The sequence below is a fragment of the Eleutherodactylus coqui genome, chromosome 4, assembly GCF_035609145.1.
Source record: "Eleutherodactylus coqui strain aEleCoq1 chromosome 4, aEleCoq1.hap1, whole genome shotgun sequence".
NCBI classification, from domain to species: domain Eukaryota; kingdom Metazoa; phylum Chordata; class Amphibia; order Anura; family Eleutherodactylidae; genus Eleutherodactylus; species Eleutherodactylus coqui.
Window position 1 is genome coordinate 290,453,032 of NC_089840.1, and position 21,064 is coordinate 290,474,095.

At 44.6% G+C, this 21,064-nt stretch overlaps 1 protein-coding gene across 2 annotated transcripts in view; it reads left to right on the plus strand.

Annotated features, from left to right (window-relative positions):
* Positions 1 to 18,913, plus strand: part of LOC136626388 (pancreatic lipase-related protein 2-like) — a 65,475-nt gene extending 46,562 nt beyond the window's left edge. The window contains exons 9-14 of one of the 2 annotated variants that reach the window (XM_066601388.1): positions 2,107 to 2,235; positions 4,215 to 4,333; positions 4,410 to 4,530; positions 8,055 to 8,166; positions 15,236 to 15,403; positions 18,782 to 18,913. In XM_066601388.1, coding sequence (XP_066457485.1) covers positions 2,107 to 2,235; positions 4,215 to 4,333; positions 4,410 to 4,530; positions 8,055 to 8,166; positions 15,236 to 15,403; positions 18,782 to 18,845 — 713 coding nt within the window. In that variant the 3' untranslated portion in view covers positions 18,846 to 18,913. The remainder of the gene's footprint in view (positions 1 to 2,106; positions 2,236 to 4,214; positions 4,334 to 4,409; positions 4,531 to 8,054; positions 8,167 to 15,235; positions 15,404 to 18,781) is intronic. The other variant, XM_066601389.1, reaches the window with a different exon arrangement.
* Positions 18,914 to 21,064: the final 2,151 nt, after the last annotated feature.

A 21,064-nucleotide genomic window follows, 5' to 3' on the forward strand; every position in this document is an offset into this window, starting at 1 on the left:
GCGTGGAAGGAAATGGAATTGACTCGAGTACCACGTGGTGTTCGACTCGAGTAACGAGCATCTCGAGTACCCTAATGCTCGAACGAGCATCAAGCTCGCTCATCTCTAGTTTGGAGGAGTTGTATAATTTTTTCAATTTTTTTTTAATGCCTTAAGGGTCCAGAGGCCCCTTTTTTAAAGGTAGAGTAATGTCATGTGTGGGGATTGTACTGTCTGTATGTGTGCTTGTGTGTGTGTGTGTGTGTGTGTGTGTGTGTGTCTCCAGTCAGCCAATCATTCTAGGCCAGTACACATAAAAGCTGTCTATAGCTTTTTCAGGTGTAGGTGTGGTCAGCTGTCTTCCCAGGTGTGGGTGTGGTCAGCTGTCTTCCCAGGTGTGGGTGTGGTCAGCTGTCTTCCCAGGTGTGGGTGTGGTCAGCTGTCTTCCCAGGTGTGGGTATGGTCAGCTGTCTTCCCAGGTGTGGGTGTGGTCAGCGTTCTCTGTTTTCATTCTCTCTTTCTGTGTGGTATAAGCAAGCTCTATGCACGATGGCTACAAAAAAGGTTTGTGTTTTGTTTGGTTGTGTTGCTGGACTCCTGGTTAGTGTAGGGACTAGCGGTATAGCCAGGAGCCGTGACGTGGCCTGCTAGCTTCCATATTGGGATCAAAATGTCAACTAATACCTGGTATTTATAGCATTTACATCTGCTACTAATGGTTGCATGTTTGCTGCTGTATGATGTGATTATGGCTCTGTGTGTCTTCTTACTCTGTCTAGTTGTACCTGTCGGTGGTAACATGTGTATGTGTCCTATCCAGGGTGCGTGGGTTCCTAGGGGCAGCAAGGGCCCAGATCCGAAGACCGCTAGGCCACCCTTTATTGGGGTGATGTCCCCATTCACGTAGGTCCTTGGTCAACTTTCTTAGTAGAAGATAGGGAGAGGTGTTAATATGTGGTTGTTTCACCTTGTGTTCCCTATCTTATTGGCAACATTCGTGTTGGCTCGGTGCTCAATTGCCCATACAAACGTAACAACTATTCAGTGCTCTATGATTGGCCAGCACTGATCATGTGAGCAGCATTGACCAATCACAGAGTAGGTATAGTGCATTGATAGTCCTAACACTACTAATACACTTTGTGTGATCAGGTAGTCTAAAGATAGCGGCAGCCATCATGAACATGTGAAAATAGCACATGGAAGTGACAAAATCGAGAGACCACCAGCATCTGCATGTAATATCCCCCTCTGCAGACTTTGTTACACAGAGAAACTTGATGAATGTAGAATAGGAACCTACACTGAATGACAGCCTTTATTAGATCGCCCAGCCCTATCACAATTGGTGCTTCCTGTATGGAAATTCTCCCCATGACCCCGGAGTACAGGATGAAATCATGTGACAACTTTTTTGTGGATATGTTTTTGTGTGCATCCACATAAAATGGGAAAATCCAGAGATATGAGCAACTTCCAATGAGGCTTGGTCATCGGTGCTGGACTAGCCGGAGCCAGGATGTCACTGCCAGCTGCGTGTGGTTTTCTCATGTAACGGTGTGGAGAATATTCTGAGAATCCAGTGAAAGGAGATCCTGTGGATAGTAACAGCTCCTCACTAAAAGGGGTCAGTGGAGGATGTCAGGAATCATCCTGACCAACATGTACTGCATTCTTCGGGTCATTCTCATCACTACCATTATGAGATGAGAACATCCTCCGGGTCATTCTCATCACTACCAATCTAAGATGAGAAGATCCTCTAGGTCATTCTTATCATTACCGTTATGAGATGAGGAGATCCTCTGGATCATTCTTATCACTACTGATATGAGATGAGAACATCCCTTGGGTCATTCTCATCACTACTGATATGAGATGAGAACATCCTCCGGGTCATTCTCATCACTTCTGTTCTGAGATGAGAATATCCTCCGGGTCATTCTCATCACTTCTGTTCTGAGATGAGAATATCCTCCGGGTCATTCTCATCACTACTGATCTGAGATGGGAGCATCTTTCAGGTCATTCTCATCAATACTGATCAGAAACAAGTTGTTTTCTACTGAATAGTCTGGATGGAGCTGTGAAGGTTCCACTAAATTGCCTGTGCCATTTTTATTTCAGGTACACTTGGACTTGGGACGGAGAGATTAATTGGTCACAAGGACTTCTTCCTAAATGGAGGAAAACACATGACGGGATGTGATGGGAGTCAGATCATGAACGTGACCGAATCTTTGGGCTTAGTTGGCGGTAACTACACAGTGTGACAGAAATATGAGCCATCACGTGCATGAAGACCACAGGGTCTACTGTTTGGGGTAACAGTCTTATAGCCGGCCACAGCTGCTTCGGGGCCCTGCAGTTCGAGGGCCCTAAAGCCTCCTCTGTCCCTTATGAGTAGATGACCCATAAAGTATTTGGGGCCCTGATCCACATTTGTCCAGGAGCTTTAGGTTCTACGTCTGGCAGCCACTGACAGCAGTTCTTCATTGTAGTGCGCCCCTCCCATATGTCATCCCAGGTATAACAGCGAATCCCTTACATACAAACTTAGATGTCACTCACGTGGGTGTAATGTGCAGCGCAGATACCATTGAGAGATTGAACCCGAAGGGCTCATTCACACGGGTGTAAATACACACCATATTATAAGTGCTTTTTTTAAACATGTAATACAGAGTGAAGAGAACCCGTTATATATCAAAGCATTTATTCACATCTACATATTTTTCATGTAACTTTAAGTAAAAAAAATGCAGCATGTCTTATTTTGGTCTGTATTATGCGCCAAAATAGGTTATTGAGGTGAATGGGACCCTGTAAATCCGCAGGCAATACACATGCTACATACATATCCAATAAGAGCAAGGCTGAAATGCGCAGGAACTTGCTAAACACTGCGTATTCACGGACCAAAATCTGCATATGCCCGTGTGAATGAGCCCATACAGCCAGAAAGACGCTGCGTTTAACCCTTTCTTACCCTGCGATGTACCATTTCATTATAGTAGCTACACAGTTAAGGAAAGCCGCTGTAATTGCACATTACTATGAAGGCGTGAGCACAGAAGCTGTGGGAGCCGGCTCTATTAGTGTATGTTCACACGGTGAGATTTGGTACAGATGTTGGTGCGGATTCTGTACCAAATTCCAAATCCCAATCATTTGTATGGGAATCCGTGTCGCCTTTGGCAGAAAAATGTGCGTTGTGATTTGTGACTTGTAAATGCAGAACCGTGTTGGAAATTCCGCTCACGGATTTTGCCCATTTACAAGGGTAAAATCCACCACAGTAATCCGCAGTTCGGCGCAGCTTCAGGGAATATTCACACGGGGAGGGGGGTATTTTTTTCAGCGCTGAAAAATCGGACCAATTTTAACATAATTTTTTTGTGATATTTCTACACTATTTTTATCCGAATTTTTCAATGTGTTTTATAGAAAAACACATGATGGGCCAAATGATGTAATTAAGGGTTCTGCATATTTTTTTTGTTCCATGCAATAAAAGCAGATCCCAATCGAATCAAACGAGCGCAATATGTTTTTTTAATCGCATCCAAAAATTGCAGCAAAATAGGAAATGTTTTTCCCTCAGCCTGTTTGTCCAATAAAAAAAAAATAATTAAAAGAAATCACCCGTGTGAATTAAATCAGTTAGAATAATACGCTTTATTTACCTCCTTTTATTTTCTAATTTTTCTGTCTGAAAATTTGGAAATTTGTGCAAATATACCCCAAAGGTGTAACCCCTGATGGATTCCGCTGTGTGAGCATACCCTTATACCGCTAACACCCTGCTCTAATGCCTGGGAGATGGCTCTAGCCCCAGCCGTTTAACTACTTAGATGCCACGGTCAATGATGAGTTTTTCTTTTTTTTTTGTGCTTCCACACCAATTTCAACACCTCTGCTTGCGGTCATTGAATGAGAACATACTTCTTAACACTCAGAGACTTTAAACCCGGCACATATGTAGCCCTGATAACAGAGCTGAAAAGTGGTTATCGTTGCAAAAAAAACCCCAAAACCGCTGTGAGCCGGACCCGCTGCCTACAAACAAGAGCGCTCTCATTACTGACAGCAAGTGGAAATCTTAAATGGTTTATTTATTTGCTTTATTTACATAAAACTGGATGCCCCCTGCAGTAAAATCTGGCTATTACTACCCCCCGTGTCCCACTATTAACATCACTGACTACGCGTTTCATGTCCTTGCATCCTGCCAGTGGCCCGAGACTTCGCGTTGTGCAGCCATGTTAACAGCTATTACGTGTTCATAGAATCAATTCAAAAACCTGAGGGCCTCATGGGTTACTGCGCCTCCGACTACAGCGCATTCCAAAAGGTAAGTCCCAGCACAGCGGCCCATGAATGATCCATCAGATCACAGTAATGAGCTGAACCATCCTTCTCCCCACCAGGGCGATGGCTTCCCCTGTACTAATGGCAGCTGCTCCCTGATGGGCTACTACACACTACCCCAGAATGCGTCCTCCTGCCGGGTCTACTACTTGAACACTGGACCGCGATACGATTTCGGACGTACGTCTCTAGCAATATGATGGTGATGGTGATGGTGGTGGTTAGCAGTTGTAGCTTTACTAGCAGGATGCTGCCATCTAGTAGCCATAGTAGTAATGTGGTGATGAGAAGTAGAACTAATGGCGTACTGGCCAACTTTTGCAAATTCGTTTGAGCCAAATTTCATAATTTTGCTAAATCTGTTGCTATGGGCAACTGCTGTACAGTTTCTCTGTGGGGTTTATGCACGACCCGCAGTAAGGGAAAGGTATGATGCCCTTCCCTCCCACAGCTGGTCTTGCCTCTCTCATCTCACAGTAGGCAGCAGGTTGACATATGGTGGTGGTGGTCTTTTGGTGCATACAGACCCGCCAGAAGGAATATTCCCACCACCATGGCTAGAATAGTGTGGTGGTGCCCCAGTATGTGCATAGGGACATCAGAGCTGAGTCTGATGATGAAGTACATGGCATCAGAGAGAAGTTTTGGAAAGTGCCGCCTTCTGGGAGGTATTGGTGGTTCACAGATAGGAGGATAGAAAAGTAACACTAATGTGAGGAAGAGGAGGAGAAGTATTACTAGTGTGAGGAGGAGGAGGAACTGAAGTAGCACTAGTGTAAGGAGGAGGAGGAACAGAAGAAGAACTAGTGTAAGGAGGGGGAGGAGGAACAGAAGTAGAACTAGTGTAAGGAGGAGGAGGAGGAACTGAAGTAGCACTAGTGTAAGGAGGAGGATGACAGGAAGTAGCACTACGGTGAGGAGGAGGAATAGAAGCAGCACTAGTGTAAGGAGGAGGATGACAGGAAGTAGCACTACGGTGAGGAGGATGATGGGAAGTAGCACTAGTGTGAGAAGGAGGAAGAGAAGCAGCACTAGTGTGAGGAGGATGATGGGAATTATTACTAGTGTAAGGAGGAGGAGGAACAGAAGAAGAGCTAGTGTAAGGAGGGGGAGGAGGAACAGAAGTAGAACTAGTGTAAGGAGGGGGAGGAGGAACAGAAGTAGCACTAGTGTAAGGAGGAGGATGATGGGAAATAGCACTAGTGTGAGGAGGAGGAGGAACAGAAGAAGAACTAGTGTAAGGAGGGAGAGGAGGAACAGAAGTAGCACTAGTGTAAGGAGGAGGATGACAGGAAGTAGCACTACGGTGAGGAGGATGACAGGAAGTAGCACTACGGTGAGGAGGATGATGGGAAGTAGCACTAGTGTGAGAAGGAGGAAGAGAAGCAGCACTAGTGTAAGGAGGAGGAAGAACAGAAGTAGCACTATGGTGAGGAGGATGATGGGAAGTATTACTAGTGTGAGGTGGATGAAGGGAAGTAGCGCTAGTGTGAGTAGGAGGAATAGAAACAGCACTAGTGTAAGGAGGAGGAGGAACAGAAGTAGCATTACGGTGAGGAGGATGATGGGAAGTAGCACTAGTGTGAGGAGGATGACAGAAAGTAGCACTAGTGTGAGGTGGTGGAGGAACAGAATTAGCACTAGTGTGAGGAGAATGACAGAAAGTAGCACTAGTGTGAGGAGGTGGAGGAACAGAAGTAGCACTAGTGTGAGGAGGTGGAGGAACAGAAGTAGCACTAGTGTGAGGAGAATGACATGAAGTAGCACTAGTGTGAAGAGGAGAAGAAACAGAAGTAGCACTAGTGTGAGGAGGAGAAGAAACAGAAGTAGCACTAGTGTGAGGAGGATGATGGGAAGTAGCACTAGTGTGAGTAGGAGGAATAGAAGCAGCACTAGTGTAAGGAGGAGGAGGAACAGAAGTAGCACTACGGTGAGGAGGATGATGGGAAGTAGCACTAATGTGAGGAGGAGGAAGGGAAGTAGCACTCGTGTGAGTAGGAGGAATAGAAGTAGCACTAGTGTGAAGAGGATGATGGGAAGTATTACTGGTGTGAAGAGGAGGAGGAACAGAAGTAGCACTAGTGTGAGGAGGATGATGGGAAGTATTACTAGTGTGAGGAGGTGGAGGAGCAGAAGTAGCACTACGGTGAGGAGGATGATGGTAAGTAGCACTAGTGTGAGGAGGTGGAGGAACAGAAGTAGCACTACGGTAAGGAGGATGAGGTGAAGTAGCACTAGTGTGAGGAGGATGATGGGAAGTATTACTAGTGTGAGGAGGTGGAGGAACAGAAGTAGCACTACGGTAAGGAGGATGATGGGAAGTAGCACTACGGTAAGGAGGATGATGGGAAGTAGCACTAGTGTAAGTAGGAGGAAAAGTAACAGTTGTTTGAGAAGGATGAGAAGCATAACTAGTTGAAGAAAGGGGGGGGGGGGGGGTCAGAGAAGTAATATAAGTGTGAGGAGGAGAGGAATTATGCACATGCCACTGGCCAATGAGCAGTGGTCCACCCTAAGGGTGCCATTCCCCAGCAGAAAACCTGCAGCAGATATGCCGTAAATCTGCAGTGGCCAAATGCCCACCTGAATAATGCGGATTTTGCAGTGGTGTTTGTTGCAGATCTGCCCTTCTATTTCATAAATAGATACTGTGGATTTAGAATTCCCACTGTTTATTAAAACTGCTGCAGATTCGATGCAGAAATTTTCTGCTCCATATTACAGAAATGTTAGCAATCTCCCCACATGGCTTGTACTGTAAATGATGCAGCATTTCTGCAGCCAATTCCACTGTGGAGATTCTGTGTGAAGGCGGCCTAAAGGTGGAGAAACATGGCGCAGCTGGCCGCACACAGACAAGACATGGCCTCCCACATTACTGGCAAAACTATGTGTGGCCATTGAGCACCACAAGCCAGTGAGGCCAACTATATACATGGCGCCAGAACCTAGCTCATAACATAAATACAGCACCAGAACCAAAACTCATATTCCTTCTCTATAGGGCCAGTTTCAGAAGAGCGTATTATGGGTGCATTTTTATGCACAGTAAGGGCTTTTACCCACTAGGGGTTTTTTTTCGCTATGAATTCGAAGCGTTTCCCCCCCCCCCCCAAAAAAAAATGTTAATAGGGCTTACTAATGTTAAAATCGCAGCGCACAAAAAAAGCAAGTTTGCGTTTTTGCATTTTTTTGTGCAATGCGATTTTAACATTAAAACTTACCATTGACAATTGAAAGAAAAAACACGGCGAAAAAAAATAATAGTGGGTAAAAACCCTAATACACATTGTATCCCCATAGTCATAGTGTACGTCTGTTGCTCTTTACGGGGGCCCACTAAGTCATAGTGACTCTTTTGTAGCCTCCACTCAGTGAAAGTGACCCTTCTGTGGTCTTCACTTTGTAATATAGACCCCTCCATAGCCCCAAGTTTTTATAGAGCTTCCTCTCTGGCCCCAATTTTTTAACAGAGCTTCATCTGTGATCCTCACTTTTTAAAAAAAGCTCCCTCTGTAGCTTTTAACTCCAGTAGGTAGTAGGAGAGGCAGCCCTGAACACTTGCTGAGGAACTGGACCCCCCAGGGCTCATGCCTTCCTACCCACTGGCCCAGCCCACCCCTGCCTATCCTAATGGTTACAGGTCTAATAATATTGTAAAACTTACTGCTTCCACACATGACATGTCCGCTCTTTGTCCGCAGGCTACAGATATAAGGTGACTGTGCCAACTAAAGGCGACAGCAGCACTTACGGATCCATCACAATTGGTCTGTATAACTCTACTGAGTTCCACGCTGATCACGAAATATACAGGTGATTAGCAGGATCCCTTCTCTATACCTATATACTGCACAGGACCAGTTCTGCTGTACTGTAAAAAACTAATAATTATACAATGTGTATATACAGTATACACACATTGCACAGTTAGTCTGGGGTCACACGGGACGGAATTTCAGTGGAATTCTCACGGAATGGCCACACCGAAAAACAAGTTTTTCACATTTTCAACTTCAATATCTTAATTATGTGCAAACATACTGTACACATTTTTGATGAAGTATATATTTCCATCTGTTTACTTTATTCTGGAAGCACATTTGAAAAAACTTAGTTTTTTTTAACCATTTAGGAGACGTACAAATTTACAATTAATAATCAACATTTTGAGAAACACTTTGTTTTCCTACACCAAGCCAAGATTGCAAAGGCTCATAGGTATCAGAATAACCCCATTAAAAAAAACGCACATTCTAATGTATTCACTGAGGGGGTCAGGAGGATTTTGACCCCACATTTTCTTTTCAGGAGTTAATGCAATTTAGAGGAGAAAAAATAAATTTTAGATTTTTGCAAATATGTCATTTTAAGGACAGTTTTTTCTATAGTGCACATGAAAATGAGGATTTGCACCCCAAAATAAATACACTAGTTTGTCCTGTGTTCAGAAACATACCCATTGTGGCCCTAATATCATGTCTGTATGCACAACGGGGCCCAAAACGAAAGGAACAGCGGGTGGCTTTCAGAGCAGCCATTTTGCTCGAAGGTGTTTTAGGCCCCTTTGCCCACGTGTAGAGCCCTCGAGAGGCCAAAACGACAGAAAGCCTGACAAATGATCCCATTTTAAAATCTAGACCCCTTAATGCATTCATCTAGGGGTGCATTGTGTATTTTGACCCCACAGTTTTTGAATGAATCTAAGAAAAGCAGAAGGAAAAAATTATGATTTTCATTTTTTTGGCAATTGTGTCAATTTAAAAATAGTTGTTTTGTACAACACACATATGAATGAAGACTTGCACCCCAAAATGGATCCCCCTGTTTTTCCGGTGATCAGAAACATACCCATTGTGGCTCTAGTCTTCTGTTTGTATGCACAACGGGGCCCAAACCAAAAGGAACATTAAACATTAGCTGGTTTTTAACTTTTACGTGATCGCCGTTATCCATTGGCATGAATCCCACTCCTCCCCCCAACTACCCACCCAGGCTATCTACCACCCAAAACGTGAATATATACATATAAAAACATAATAAACCAACATACATATCATACACCATACATACACTATTCACATAGCCCAAATGCCTAAGTTTAGCTTACCCGCAACCCTATTTTTTCATTTTGCCCAAACCAAAGCAAAAAGCTTCATGGTGCACTCCCCCCACCCCACTGGGAATGGAGATGATAAGCCGGGCACAGACATCACAATGGACTTTTGCTTCTTTTAAAAAGGTCTCCCTATTCTTTCTTTGCCCTAGATTGTCCTTAATGTGCCCCTTTAAAGAAACCACCCTTATACTGTCCCTCCTGCCACCATCTTGTCCCTACTCTCTCTCTTCTCCATCCCTAGAAATGTAGGATAAGACTGTCCCTAATGAAAAACAAGCCTTCTCCATAGGAGAGAAGCCTTAGATGTGCCCAGCCTCTCATACTCCAAAGAACGCACCTTCACCAGGTCACCCAGGATGTTCCTACATACCGTATCCACGGGGAGGACTTTCAGCTCCGTCGAGATTAAACACCGTGCACTCCAGATGTGGAACCTGACCACTAGGCTAACTAGAAATAAAGTGCAGCGGTCCCTGCCACCAAGGCCTCTGAAGGCTCCATAAGCCCACTCCGCATAGGAGAGGTGTGCCAGCTGATGCCAGCCTATGGAGACCCCCACCTGTTGGCATACGTCTGTATTAAAGGGGCACTGAAGCTGGAAATGCTCCATGCTTTTTAGCACGTCGCTGCACTCCTGACGGGGGCAACCCCTGTCAATCAGAGGCCTGCTCTTCAAGTTACCCCTTACATACAGTCTCCTTCTTGCATACCTTTTTCTTGTCATGAACACAAGATACAAGATAGGAAAGTTATTATACTAATAGGCAATTTCAAGTCCCAACATCACAGAAGATTTAGGAAAACAGGTTTATAACCATCTTTGCTACTATTGAAAATGTAATGAATCTCGGAGGTGGTTTTTTTTGCATCAGTGGAGGATATGAGAATATGAGAATCTAGAGCAGAGGTAATATGATGGCCTGGTGACCCCCTAACAACTATTTAGAGACTATAAAACTTTCAAATTCCTTGTTACTGGACTACTTAAGTATTTACTGCTATTTATCTGTTATTAATCACATCAAGTCTGAGCCTTCTCAGCCTGCCCTGGAATTCGTTTTAAGTTTAAAGGGGTTGTTTCGCGCCAAAACGTTTTTTTTTTTCCATAGGCCCCCCGTTCGGCGCAGGACAACCCCAAGGGATGTGTTAAAAAAAAAAAAATTATATTACTTACCCGAATCCTCGCTCTGCGACGTCTTCCTTCTTCCTACTTCTTCCTTCACCAAGATGGCTGCCGGGATCTTCACTCACGATGCACAGCGGGTCTTCTCCCATGGTGCACCGTGGGCTCTGTGCGGTCCATTGCCGATTCCAGCCTCCTGATTGGCTGGAATCGGCACACGTGACGGGGCGGAGCTACGATGACCAGCTCTCCAGCACGAGCGGCCAAATTCACCAGGAAGAAGACCGCACAGCACAAGCGCATCTAAAAAAGCAAGAAGACATCAGAATTAGACGGATCCATGGAGACGGGGACGCCAGCAACGGAGCAGGTAAGTGAATAACTTCTGTATGGCTCATGTTTAATGCACGATGTACATTACAAAGTGCATTAATATGGCCATACAGAAGTGTATAACCCCACTTGCTGCCGCGAGACAACCCCTTTAAATTAATCTTACCATATGTGTGCCCTCTCATGTCATCATGTGTATGTGTCTTTAGATCTGTTCAATTACGCTTGAGGAAGAACCCTAAGTAGGTTCGAAAGCTCGCTATAACATCATGTATTTTTGTCAGCCATTAAAAGGTCTCATATCTACAGGATTACTTGGTTTCTCTTACTGAGATCAATCACACTTTGTTCTACTGGCTAACACGGTACTAAACTTTTATCAATCAGTTCAGTGACAACTTTACAATTCACTGACATGCTACAGTTTCTTTAAAGGTCTGGTGTACAGTACTTCCTGAAATTCCTCTCAAAAACCAAGGATGCGTGTCTAACGTACTGGTATTTCTTGATTTAAAGATTTCACCATGGAGATCTCCTCATGGTTATCTTCAGTCAAAACGAAATGTTCAAATTTTCTCCTCAGGCCCTGATATATGCAGTACTTGTCCAGGGAGCTGAGGTTGGAGTGTTCCTGGAAGAACCTCACCACCCTGCTCTTGACCATCTGGCCAACATCAGCAAAGTGAGTGCCGCTATCAGGAATAATTAAATTAGACAGCTTTCTTCCTCACACCCCTTTCCTCAGGGTCAGGAGGAAAGCACCTTATTTCTCTTTTTACACATGAATGTATCTATAGCAAGGGGTTCCCTGACCCCGCCGTCCTTGTCTCCAAGCCCCAGAGTAGCCCCTCCTCAGAAGGAACTATGCCTTCATGAGAAGGAGACTCAGTGCCCCCTGTTGAGCATATGATCTTCCTTCTTTGCTCTTGGAAGGCACCTAAGTCATGTTTCTCTATCCAGTAAAAATGTTGGTACCGTGTTGGCCAGTAGAGCAAAATGTGATTGTTCTCAGCAAGAGAAGACAAATAGTCTTGTTGATATGATACCTTTTAATGGCTAACAAAAATACATGATGTTATAGCGAGCTTTCAAACCTACTTAGGCTTAATGTAGCGCTTTCATTAAGCACTAGTGTTCAATAAAGCAGTTGTAATATATGCTCGTTATACGTCCATATTCCTCCGTACAAGTTTGCTATAAGCCAAGTGTAACCACCAGGACCAAGTGGCAGGACATGAGTATATGTAACTGCAACATACACTGAACGAATGAGCATTTAACAGTGGCAGAAGGTGAGAGGCTTCTTTTCTTGAATTCAAACCTACTTAGGGTTCTTCCTCAGGCTTAATGGAATAGATTCGAAGAGGTATACATATATATACACACATACATATGAAAAGACAGAGACATGGTGTGATTAATTTGCACTTAAAACAATACCAGAATAGGATGAGCAGAGGAATAAATACTTAATTAGTCCAATGATTAGGGATGTGAAATGTTAATGGTCCCTAAATTGGTGTTAGGGGGTCACCAGGTCTGTGTGTTATCTATGCTATAGATTTCTCATAATCGCCAGTCACACATGAACCCTCTTGAAATACCTAGGCCTGTGTTGAAAGTGTCAAAGATGATTTTAAACTTGTAGTACCTCTCTTCCTCAAACTGTGATTGTACTCTCCCCCTTCTGTAAAGCCTCCAGGATACGCTGTTGCAAAACACCCTCCTTAGAGCCCGGAGACAAGGAAAACCCCCTCCCTTCAGCGGTGACACTGGCATAACTCATACCAGAGGTTGTCACCACAGGAGGAGCAACTGGTACCAGTGACCCCTCTTGATTACCCAGAGAAACTCTATATATGTAGTTGTGCAGCAGGTGCCTCCATACTCTGATCACTAAGAGTAGCCTGGGTCTCTGAGAACTTAAAAGCATCAGAACCCTGGGCTGCACAAGAAATACGGTATGCATGCCCTCATCTTCACTATCTAGACCAGATCTTGGGTTAGGACCAGGTTTCAACTGGGCCTTGGTAGACCTACGGGGTGATACTTCTGCCCCAGCTTGTGCAGTTGCAACCATTGAAATGTCTCCACCCCCTCCCCAGCTTCTTTCATGGTTAGCATTTATTGTTTTTCTTCTACTTTTGCCAGAAGTCTCTGCATCACTAGGTGCCTGCAACCAGCAAACTGGTGTGTCAGACTTCAGATCCTGACCCTGAAGCACCTGTCGCATCACTGGCCGTACTGGCATTCCCTCTCACCACTCTGCCATGTCTTATGCAGGTCGCCCTACTGGTTGTTTCTGTCACCACACTAACTGAAACAGGGGCAAAGGACCCAAACTTTTAACTTATTTTTTCCTCATTCCCATGCCTCAAACTCACTGCAGCATCCAAACCAGGCAATTTTGGGGTGGGGGTGCCCTGTTTTTACCTTGCAGCCAGACTAATGCCCCCTGTCACATACACACGTTTTTTTCTGCACCTTAGGCTGCTTTTGCTCTCCTTTTTTGTTTTCTCCTTTACATTCTTTTCTGGTATCTCTTCTACGAAATTAAGACCCCCCCCCCTTTATATCAGGGGGGATTCCAGCAGCTTTGATCGCTGCAGCACCAGAGCCCCCACCTTACTCTTTCCTTCCTCCAGATCTCAGATTGTTGGTAGCCTAATCTGCTCAGGTAGGAGGTTTCTGGTACTTGTAGTGCTTCTCTGTGCCATGGATTGCTCAGCAGAACACACAGACTGCTTCTCCAGACTCAGACTCTCCTGCACATTGTCAGCCTCAAACACACATTCCCTCCAGCGGTCCCAGAATAACCAAGCTTTATATGCTCCTCCCCGGGATCTCACAAACCCGGTATTATTGTATCTTGTCACCACCGGAAGTAGTGGTGGAGACAAGATACAGGGTGCTTGACATGGGGGTGACGCCCCCTGTTCCGGATAGGCTCCACTTTCTGGGGCTCACAGCAGGTCCTTGCAATCTACACTGCACTGTGGTCTCCTGATGTGAGTTTACTGTGTGTGCTGCTGGCCCCACTGTGACTGCAGGCAGCAGCAGCCTTCCCCCAGCAGTGCTGCACTCACTCTGGGCTCCAATTCCTATTAGCGGGGCTGCTTTCACTCTCCCTGGCGGCACTGTCCCTGGCGGCTGTAGTGTCACTGCTGACTGTGGAGGAAGACGATTGCCTCCTCTCCCTTTTAGCAGCCCCCCTGTGACTCTCCATGCCACCTGTGTTCTCCCACCTCCCTTCCCATGACCTTGGCCAGCAAGGAGGAAGCGGGGAGCCGGCGGTTGTCACATGTAACTACTGATGAGCAACGGTGGGGCCAGCTCTGATCAACAGAGTAGTTTGCAGGCAGCACCATAAGTCCGGCCACATAAATAAGCAGCCTGTTCCCCAGGTAAACAGTGTATTGATTTTTGCCTTGCCAGGAGGGTTAGGGATTAGAGATGAGCGAACGTACTCGGATAAGCACTACTCGTCCGAGTAATGTGCTTTATCCGAGTATCGCTGTGCTCGTCTTGAAAGATTCGGGGAGCGCCGCGGAGCGGGGAGCTGCAGGGGAGAGCGAGGAGGAACGGAGGGGAGATCTTTCTCTCCTTCTCTCCCGCCCGCTCTCCCCTGCTCCCCGCCGCAACTCACCTGTCAGCAGCGGCGCTCCCCGAATCTTTCAAGACGAGCACAGCGATACTCGGATAAAGCACATTACTCGGACTAGTAGTGCTTATCCGAGTACGTTCGCTCATCTCTATTAGGGATGTTTTGGTGTTAGGCTTACATTATTTGCTTTAAATGCTTCCAGGTTGCAGCTGTAACATGGAAGCCTTTTCAGCTGATAATCTAAGCCTAACAGGTAAATTAATCTCTAACCCTCCAGGGCAAGAAAAAGAATGCTACACACTATGCTGCTAGCACCTTTGAGAAGTCACCCACTCGGGAGCTAGGTGCGTGACAGGGGAGTTCGTTCATCCAAGCCCTGTCAAATCCCTAGCTTTCTGGTGGTGACAAGATACAATAATACCCACAAGCCCGGATCCCAGAGAAAGCAGTCTCCTCCAACATTGAGGAACTCCACAGTCCCACAGTTCTGTGTGTCTAAAGGTTTTGTCTCCTTCAGACACACCCATACAGCTTTCCCTGCTAAATATCAGTCAGTCTGCCTGTTCTTCAGTGCCCTGCAGGCCATCTCTGGGACCTGCATTACTATAAATATATACTCTAGATATATACTCTACACAGTACAACTTCTGTCCTGCATATATATATCCTTGGTGCAATGCTAAGTTTCATGATCTTCATTTCACAGTGGCAGTGTGTCTCTTGGAGGCGTGTACTCGGCATTCATTGACAGCCCCTGCCCTCCGCCTGTTATCCAGGTTACATTTATCTATGAAACAACTCTTCTCATCCCATTTCATAAGCCAACCATTTTGGCAGATTCGGTGACCGTGACATCTGGAATCGATGGAACTGAGTATGTATGCTGATCACTGTGTGCATCCTGCAGGTTTAGGGTTTGTTACGCCTCACAGTCCATGGCACTTTTTCGGAAATTAGGATTGCCACCTTTGTCCTCAAAAAATACCAGCAAGGTTAGAGGGGGTGTATTTGGCTGTGTGGCTTATCACAGCATGTTTTTGCATCCATTATTCTAGTGGCCTCAACTAGAAATTGTGCCCACTTCACTACCCCCAGTAATTATAATCATGTCCCCAGTAGTAACAACAACTGTAATAGTGCCCATAGAAGTAGCACCAATAGTAATACTGTCCCCAATAGTAAAAGTGCTGCTAGTAGTGGTACTTATAGTAATAGTGTTCACAATAGTAATAGTGCCCTCAATAGTTGCTCCAATAGTAAGAGTGCCACTAATAATAGTGCCCTCGGTAGTGGCACCAATAATAATAGTGCCTTCAATAGTAATGGGACACTAATACTACTGGGGGCACTATTGAGGGGCACCATTACTATTGGTGCCACTAGTTGGGGGACTATTATTACTTGGAGCACTATTGAGGGCACTCAGTAGTAGTACCAATAGTAGTAGTGCACCCAATCGTAAAAATGCTGCCAGTAGTGTCCTGAATGGTAATAGTGCCCTCAGTTGTAACAGCGTCCTCAGTAGTGGCCCAAATAGTACCACCACCTTGAGTAGGGGACATAATAGTAATAGCTCCCCCAGTACTGACAGCAATAATATTACTGTGCTCAATAGTAATAGTTCCCCAAGTAGTATCTCCAATAAAAATAGTGCCCCCAACATTAATGGTGCCCTCAATAGTGTCCTCAATTATAATAGTGCCTCCAGTAGTGCCCAAATTATAATAATGTCCCCAGTAGTGCCTCCAATAATATTAGTTCCTCCAATAGTAATAGCGCTCTCAGTAGTGTCTCCAATTGTAACAGTGACTCCACTAATGCTCATAAAAGTAATAGTGCCCCCAGTAGTGACGCTAATAGTAATAGTTTCCCCAATAATAATAGTGCCCCAATAGAAATAATGACCTCAGAAGTGCTTTCAATTGTCATCCCAATAGAATTAGAACCCTGGTAGTATCGCCAATAGTAAAATTTTTCCCAATAGTGGCACCAATAGTAAAAGTGCTCTAGTAATGTATCCAATAATAATAGTGCCCCCAATGGTAGTAGTGCCCTCATTAGTAGCACCATTATTAATATTGCCCCTTGTAGTGGTACTAATAGAAATACTACCTCCAATAGTAATAGTACCCTCAGAAGTGTCCCAATAGTTTTGGTGTCCCAAATGGTAATAGTGCCTCAATAGTAATATTACCCTCAGTGTCCCCAATAATAACAATGCACCTAGTAGTGTCCCCAATATTAAAAGTACCCCCAATAGCAGTAATGCCCCCCACTAGTTGCACCAATAGTAATAGTGTCACACTCTGAGCCTCGTGTGGCACAGAGTGTTAAGGCAGCAGAAATGCAGTCTTAAGCTCTTGCTCACGCAACAGTGTTCCCCATAATAATAATGTTTCTAGTAGTGTCCCCGATAGTAAAAGTACCACCTATAGTAATAGTGCCCTCAGTAGTGGCACCAAATGTAATAGTTCGCCTAGTAGTGTCCCCAAAATAAAGTGCCCCCAGTAGTAATAGTTTCCTCAGTAGTGTCTCTAATGGTGATAATGCCCCAAGTAGTGGCACCAATAGTAATGGTGTCCCCAATAGTAATAGCATGCCCCTAGTAGTGGCACCAATAGTAAAAGTGCCCTCAATAGTGGCACCAATAGTAACAGTGTCTCTAGTAATGTCCCCAATAATAATGTCCTGAATACTAATAATGCCACCAAGAGTAATAGTACAGCCAATAGTAATAGTGTTCCTAGTAGTGTCTCCAATATTAAAAGTGCCCCCAGTAGTAATAGTTCCCCATTAGTAGCACCAATAATAATAATGTCCCCAGTAGTGTCACCAGTAGCAATAAAGGCAGTGATAGTAATAGTGCTCTTAGTATTGTCCCCAATTGTAATAGTGCCCCAATAATGCTCCCAATAGTAATAGTTCCCGCGGTAGTGCCACATATAGTAAGTGTCCATAATAGTAATAGTGCCCGCAGTAGTTATCCCAATAGTAACCGTGCCATCAGTATTAACAGTGCCCCCAGTAGTGTCCCCAATAGTGAATGTCCAAAATAGTAATAGTGCATCCAATTTTGCATCCAAAAGTAATAGTGCCCCAACAGTGTCCCCAATAATAATTATGAAGCTAGTAGTGTCACCAATAGTAAAAGTACCCCAAAAGTGCCCACCAGTAGCGCCCCCAAAAGTAATAGTGTTCCTAACAGTATCGCAAATAATAATAATGCCCCCAATAGTAATAGTGCTCTCATTATTGTCCCCAATTGCAATAGTGCCCCCAGTAGTGGCACCAATAGTAGTAGTGCCGCCAATAGTAATAATGCTCCTAGTAGTGCCGCCAATAGTAATAATGCCCCTAGTAGTGTCTCCAATAGTAAAAGTGACTTCAATAGTAACAATACCTTCAGTATTGTATTTGTGTCCCCATTAGTTCTTCCAATAGTAACAGTTTCCCTCATAGTGCCACCAATAGTAATAGTGCCCCCAGTAGAAATAGGGATGCAAATAGTTCCCCCAATAAGAATAGTGCTCCAAGTAATGTCCCCAATAGTAATAGTGCCGGCAGTAGCTCCCCCAATAGTAGAATTGCCCACAGTAGTAATAGTGTCCCAAGCAGTGTCTCCAATATTAATAGTGCTCCAAGTAATGTCCCTAATAGTAACAGTGTCCCCAATAGTAATAGTGCCGGCAGTAGTTTCCCCAATAGTAATAGTGTCGGCAGTAGTTATAGTGTCCCAAGCAGTGTCTCCAATATTAATAGTGCCTCCTAGTTGTAATAAGGCCCCTTCTTTGTGCCCTCATTATCCTCTACCTCCGGCGGGGTAGCACCCCACATTATCACATATTTCAATCCCTTCCTGCTCTCACAGCCTATTATTACAGCAGCAATGGCTGAAGAGGAGGTAGAAAGAGGGTGGGAGTGACCTGATAATGGGGGGTTGCTGCCCGCCACAGGAGCTCTCAGCCCCTAATTATATTTTACCGGATATTAATATGGTCTGTAAAAAATCAATACCAGCCACAGCCTTTCAACTTAGTGAGTTAGCGGTCAGGTGGCAACCCTAGTGGAGATCCATCAGAGCGGTGGATTTTACTATATGGATTACATGTTGATTCCCAGATCTGTATGTGCTAGGCATGAGGATCACTGATCCCTACTGTATTTAACACTGCACCGATGCTCACCTTAACCTCCTGCAGGCAGAAATAAAACCTTGTATAATGTGTGACCTATGTCTTCCATTTTCTGTCAGGTATAGGTTCTGTGGTGGTGAGACTAGTGAAGAAGGCACCCAGACGCTGAAGCCCTGCCCATAACCCACCCAACGTGTCAGAAAGATGGGCACAACCAATAAAGGCACAGAATAAAAATGTATTTCATGTCACATTTCTTGATCTTGTTGATTGACAAACTTGTATCTATTATTGCTGACAACCAACCTGTATATCATGTCTGAGAGGAAGTCACCGTCCCACCCCTTGGTGATGACATCACTGATCACAGCCCCACCTCCTGGTGCATCCGAAAGTAATTGTGGCCCAACATGGTCCCCATTAATAATAATGGGCCTAGTAGTGTCCCCAATAGTAAAAGTACCCCCTATAACAATAGTCTTCCTGGTACTGATGACATCACTAAAATAATGACATGAGATTCACCCCCCTAATACTAGTGATATCATCTATTACTGCAGACTACCAGCCTGTACATCATGTATGAGAGGTTTATAATCCAAAATACTTCATGAACAGGTTAATAAAGTTTTGTTTTGTGAAATGGGGCTGCCATCGGCTCCAGAGAACAGAAGCCAGGATGAACGCGAATGTTCCCTACGGTTCACTCTGGCATAATGAGATTGTCATGAATTTGTCAAAGCGTTCCACAGACAGATATCACCTTTACCCCTTGGGGACTGGTGACGTCCTTCCTGTAGAAAGTAAACGGGGCCACAGCTCTGGTATTAAAGGGACCGCATCAATAGGACATCCCACCGCTGCTCTGACTTCTTTCACCCCTGGGCAATCTGCGGTGGGTGGGCGCACACATCACTGCTGCAGGTCTGGTGCTCCATGGCGACTATTCAAGCGAACAGTCAACAAAACGCTTCTGATTTCATTTCTATCATCAATCCTGATAGTTTGTTACAATGTATCAGTGCAAGTAACATGTATCAGTCTGGAGTCCAGGATGTTCATCTCACAGAGAAGTATCCAGACTGGATACAATTGTAGCAGACACTTACCTGTGCTGGCAAGGCAAGTTCTGAAATAGCTTTATCCTCCGAATGTAAACAAGAACATTTCTATTCACTGACAACAAGCAGATAATTGAACTTGCAAATAAATGAAGCACAAAGGGGCAGATTTACTAATATTGTCTAAGGTTTCCTACTCACAGGATGAAATCACTGCAGGCATTCCGCAACAGAATATCCTCAGCAATTCCGCAAGAAATTCTGGTGGCCAATTTCCAACCGAGATGGTGGGGATTTGGCTGCATTTTCACTTGCTTAACTTCTGCATTTCAAGGGTTAACTTCTGCAAAGTGATTCCACGGCTTAAACAGACATACTGCAGCATCAAAATCCGCAGCGTTTTTCAAAAACAGTGTTTTTGTCGCAGAAAATATCTGCACAATGTGAAGGTTTTTCAAATCCCCTCCACACGGCTCGTACTGTAAACTCTGCAGAATATGCACTATCGATCATTGCCACGGGCCGATCATCTTGTGATTAATTGTTACATCGAGCGAATACGAACAATAACCCTGCAGTGTGAACGCGGCCAGCAAGAAAATAACAAACAAGAATTTACTTGTTTGTCGCATCCTTTGTATCGCCAAGCTGTTGCTTGATTTTCCACCCAGCAATGATAAAACGGTCAAATAGTTCGAAGATGATAGTCTGAAGGGGAAACCGTCCAAAGGCAGACGAATGATCAAAGAGCGATCTCAAAAACTAGCGTTACCTGCACAATTAGCAAGCAGATAGAAGGCGATGGTTTGAACGCTCATGAGTCACTATATATTTGTTTGAACGCTCATGAGTCACTATATACTCGTTTGAATGCTCATGAGTCATTACATACTCGTTTGAACGCTCATGAGTCACTACATACTCGTTTGAACGCTCATGAGTCACTATATACTCGTTTGAACGCTCATGAGTCACTACATACTCGTTTGAACGCTCATGAGTCACTATATACTCGTTTGAACGCTCATGAGTCACTACATACTCGTTTGAACGCTCATGAGTCACTACATACTCGTTTGAACGCTCATGAGTCACTACATACTCGTTTGAACGCTCATGAGTCACTACATACTCGTTTGAACGCTCATGAGTCACTACATACTCGTTTGAACGCTCATGAGTCACTACATACTCGTTTGAACGCTCATGAGTCACTACATACTCGTTTGAACGTGCATGAGTCACTATATACTCGTTTGAACGTGCATGAGTCACTATATACTCGTTTGAATGCTCATGAGTCATTACATACTCGTTTGAACGCTCATGAGTCACTACATA